The sequence below is a fragment of the Pygoscelis adeliae genome, unplaced genomic scaffold (assembly GCF_000699105.1).
Source record: "Pygoscelis adeliae isolate BGI_AS28 unplaced genomic scaffold, ASM69910v1 Scaffold839, whole genome shotgun sequence".
NCBI classification, from domain to species: domain Eukaryota; kingdom Metazoa; phylum Chordata; class Aves; order Sphenisciformes; family Spheniscidae; genus Pygoscelis; species Pygoscelis adeliae.
This window is the reverse complement of record NW_008825555.1, coordinates 289,481-293,873: the sequence shown is the minus strand read 5'-3', so window position 1 is coordinate 293,873 and position 4,393 is coordinate 289,481. Positions and strand designations below refer to the sequence as shown.

The window sequence follows — 4,393 nt, the reverse complement described above, 5'->3', positions numbered from 1 at the left end:
ACATTTACCTCATCTGATGAAACTATGTGGCCAGCAGGTAAAAAGCAAACCCCGCTGAAGCCGACACATACAGCAGTGTATGTTTTTAATAACTTTCTTAAATGTGCGTACACAGAAGCAGCTGCTAGAGGGAAATGAGTGATGCACTTTCTCAGACTGCTTGGAAACCCCATCACACTGAGGAAACCAGACAGGACTGTCTTACTAGTAACAAAACCAAAGAGCAAAATTTTGGGCCAAACAAATGAGATTTCTGCCAACTAGTTAAAAATCTGCCAGAATTTCATGCTGAGGTCTTTGGCATAATACAACAGAGCAGTAACTCAAGACTAATCCTTAGCTGACCACAAAATTTCATTTGCAATAGCCTACAAATGAACTTTCCCTCATTATTGCAGAACTGTGTATGTCAACAACTAAAATACTCACCACAAGAGTCTTGCATCAGCAGTAAGTCCAGCAATTGAGATACCAATATGGTTGTCAACGTACAGGATTTTTTTCTGATGAGCTGCCAGCTCAGACTGTGCTCTCTATGCATAAAAGGAGAAAGCTATGTGGCAGACTGAACAGTTTGCCAAGCACCGTGGAGAAATCTGCTAACATTTATAGCAAGAACTGAATATCATCATGAAACAATAAAAAAAAAATTTATAAACTTGCAACAGAAGACAAGAAAAGCCTAATTCGACTTCAGTAGGAGACTGTCAGAAAGAAAGAAAGAGCAGATACTCACTCAAGCTTTGGGAAAAGAAAGAAATAGTTTTACTACTTAATAACTAATGGGGCGGGGGGGGGAAGAGGAACGCTTATCTTTTAAGGGGAAAAAAATTCTCATTCATTTCCTTCACCATTTTGTGAAAATCTGCTTTGCATAGATACTATAGTTCTATACTGGTACTCAAGCAACAGGAAACTGGGATTGCATTTATATTACACATAGAAGTTCAGACTGTGCAAAACTAATTTGCCAAACCAAAACTTTCCTACTAACGTTATTGTCCCAAGAATACAGTTTTGAAGTTACCTTTAAAGCAACCAAAACAGCGTGCGTTTTTGATTTCAGCCCCACAGTAGCTGAGCCTTGTTTCACAGCTTCCATGGCATATTCTATTTGATGAATTCGGCCCTGCAGAAGAGAGGCAAAGGTAATCATTCTAAAATCAATCCTCTGTGCCGATTTTCAATGGTTCTTGATTTTCAGACCTTTGATTCCCCCACCCCAACAGGTACACTGACTGCGTAACACAGTGTAAACCTACAACCAATAGACTTCTTTGATTATCTTCTGCAAACCCCTCACCGTTAACCCACATAAATCTGGCCATCTCTGAGCCACTCACTACTGCATACAAAGAAACAGGAAAACTGGTTCTTTGTTTTCCTGAAAGGGAAACAAAGGGTGAATAATCTTGACGTTATTAGAATCTCAAGACTTTTGTCACTGTCTTCAGAAGAATCAGTATTTGACCTAATGTGATTCAAAGACAGAACTTCCAGCTGAAGTTGGATGCTTAACTTTTAATCGAGTTTCCTGAAGAAATGACTCTTATGCAATTGTTGTGTCTCACCATCCATTCCCCAATAACTTCTGAACAAGTTATTAGTCAACTGCAGTAAAGCCTGAAAGAGGAGTAGAGGTCTCAAAGACAATTAAGTCCCCACAAGTTCTGCAAAGGCGGCCAGGAGCTTTGCAGGAAAATAAGACAACATCCTTTTAATGCAACCACTGAGGGCAAGGTCGGTAATTTTCTGCACTCTAGTTGGCCAGCCTATGTCAAATAGTCAGCATGTTCACTGCTACTGCGCAAGTCCTGGAATTACTAACTGCAGCACACAGTTGCATCCTACCAGTTGTGACGGAGCAGAATGTAGTAGCTGTTACAGTGAAAGGTACTGGGGGTAACCTACAGGAAATCACCTTCTGTTAGGTTGCTGGGGGTTTTTTGGTAAAAGGTTATTGATTTGATTTATCTAGAGAAATACAAATCTAGATGCTTAAAATACCCTAATGTTCCATTTCATCCACTAAGTTATAAATGGAATTTCAATAACATAGGACGTTTCCTGCCCGAGAGCAGTATGGAATCACTGCGACCTGTCCAACATGTATTTATCAACTTTCATGAATGACTTGCAAGGCTGTAAAAGTGTGAAACCCCTTCTAGCCTTTCATCTCGTATCTCCTTTTCTTTACAATAATATTTGAAAACACCCCCCAATAAAATATGATTATTCTTTGCTCCTGTATTAGCAATGCCAATAATTATTACTTTATCGTATCACTGCCTCACCTACAGGAATGTATGGAGCAGTAATTGCAGCAGAGTAGCAATTTTAAACATCTGTTACAAAAGACATCAACGCTATTCATATATTCAAGGCAATTTATGAAAAAAAAAAATAGAAATTAGTGTTGTTAATGACTTCACGATACCTACTAGAAGTCTCAAGAGAATGTTATAGTTTTAAAAGTTATTTTTAAAGTAACAGATAGATTAAAAAATTAAAATTAAAGTTCCTGATACAGAATCTGCCAGAGAAACACAATCATTAAGAAGGATGAAAACAGTTCAAAGCCGTCTACAGCTATCATGGTATTGACTAAAGAACATTCAAATATTCAAGGTTGTCTTCATATAGGATGGAAAGTACGAAACATGCTCTGTTACAATGTATGTTGAAAATTTATCTTTCAAACACTACTACTACACGATGAAGATCCTCAGTAGTAATACAAACCCACAAACTAATGATATATTAACTTTATACTAATACAATTTGCTATTTGCATTTAAAATAAATCTTCAGTTTTGCTAAATCTAGAAACGAGTCAATTTTCAAGACTCCGATTTTCCATAAGTATCCTATCTTAAAACGTACATACCAAGAGAAGAGGCAATATTAAACACCTGAACTGACACCTGCTTTTAAAATTCTAGAATATTTATTTTGAGGTCAACACAACCTGTGTAAGTTTTAAAAGAATACACAATGTGAAACTGATTCAGAGGTAATGAAATTTCAAATCAAGTGCAAATCTCAGTATAATCTTAAGCAGAGATAGCATGAAGCCTCCCTAACATTTCACAACTTGGGGAACTAGGGACACACAGCTGCACAGACTTCATCATTGAAGCACAATGTAAACTGCATTACAAAATTATATGGCGTTTAATCACTTGAATGCTCTAGCTCTCAACGTTATAAGCTTTACACATGGTATTTATTGAACAGGAATGTTTGTGACCATTTCAGTTTAGAAAATTAAGATCTGTGAATTCATACTACAAAAAAATCAGTATCTCAGATTCCATGCTTCAGATTACCATATGGGTACAGTCATTTAAATAGGGGCTTACAAGGCAGTAAAAATTGTCTGCGCAAAAAGAGGAACGGGTGCTGTCATGCCATACTTGAAGAAGTCAGCATATTCTCACTTAAGCACTAAATACTAACTTTTAATAATTTGATTTTGTTCTGCGCAATTTGAATACAGTAAAGCTCTTAATATAAAAAAAAAAAATGTAAGAAAGTTCTTCCCAACTGAAAACTAAATAGTTCCTTTCCAACATTAGCTAGCAAATAAAAGAGAGAACAACCTCGCAGTAGCCTAATATTTGGGAGATTTAAGCTCAGTTTCATGCTTTTTGATACCTTACTTACCAACTTTTCATTTTAGGTCTGTAAATCGATCGCAGAATCATAGACTGGTTTGGGTTGGAAGGGACCTTTAAAGATCATCTAGCCCAACCCTCAATGATGACAGCATCTATTTTGCATCTCACAGGTACATTCAGAAAACAAGTGCCTTAAGTACTTCGAGGTGACAGGGCCCACCTAAGCATCATTCAGGCTCATACCCCAGAAGCTTAGAGATGTACTAATGGCCTTCCGGGAACCTACAGCCTACAAAACAAGAAGGGAGCAGACTGCAGTAAGCTTTAGGCACCTGAATACAATCTACGCTATCGTGATACCAGCGCTGCAAAAGTGAAGAGAAAATAAAAAGCAAGTAAAAAGCAGTTAGCAAGCTTAGGAACATTTTACCTGAGGGCTCCAAACTGTGACATCATTGTCATACTGGTTGCGAAACTAGAATGAACAAAACACAATCCATTAGTATAGCTAATAAGCAGGCAGGCAGAAAGAGCATTCCCGAGTGAAGCTCTGGCCATTTTCTTTACAGGGCCTTCTACGCGCAGTATTTGTTCCCGAGCCTGAAACGGGGAACCGTTCTCCGGTCAGACTCCCTTTTCAGGCCGGAGTGCGAGCACACGCTTAACGGGCAGCACCAGCTCGAAGCCACAGAGCAGCGCGCCCACTGCCTCAGCCCCCGACACAAGGAGGGAGAGCGTCAAGAGCAGAAGCGCGAGATCCCGGTGCCCGGGCC

The 4,393-nt window shown here is 38.8% G+C and overlaps 1 protein-coding gene across 2 annotated transcripts in view; it reads right to left on the bottom strand.

Annotated features, from left to right (window-relative positions):
• PSMA1 (proteasome (prosome, macropain) subunit, alpha type, 1) overlaps positions 1 to 4,080 on the bottom strand; it is a 9,028-nt gene extending 4,948 nt beyond the window's left edge. The window contains exons 1-4 of one of the 2 annotated variants that reach the window (XM_009332231.1): positions 4,051 to 4,080; positions 3,812 to 3,909; positions 1,028 to 1,129; positions 430 to 533 (exon numbers count right to left, since the gene is read on the bottom strand). In XM_009332231.1, the coding sequence (XP_009330506.1) occupies positions 430 to 533; positions 1,028 to 1,102 (179 nt within the window). In that variant the 5' untranslated portion in view covers positions 1,103 to 1,129; positions 3,812 to 3,909; positions 4,051 to 4,080. Of the gene's footprint in view, positions 1 to 429; positions 534 to 1,027; positions 1,157 to 3,811; positions 3,910 to 4,050 lie in introns of those variants that run through there. The other variant, XM_009332230.1, reaches the window with a different exon arrangement.
• Positions 4,081 to 4,393: the final 313 nt, after the last annotated feature.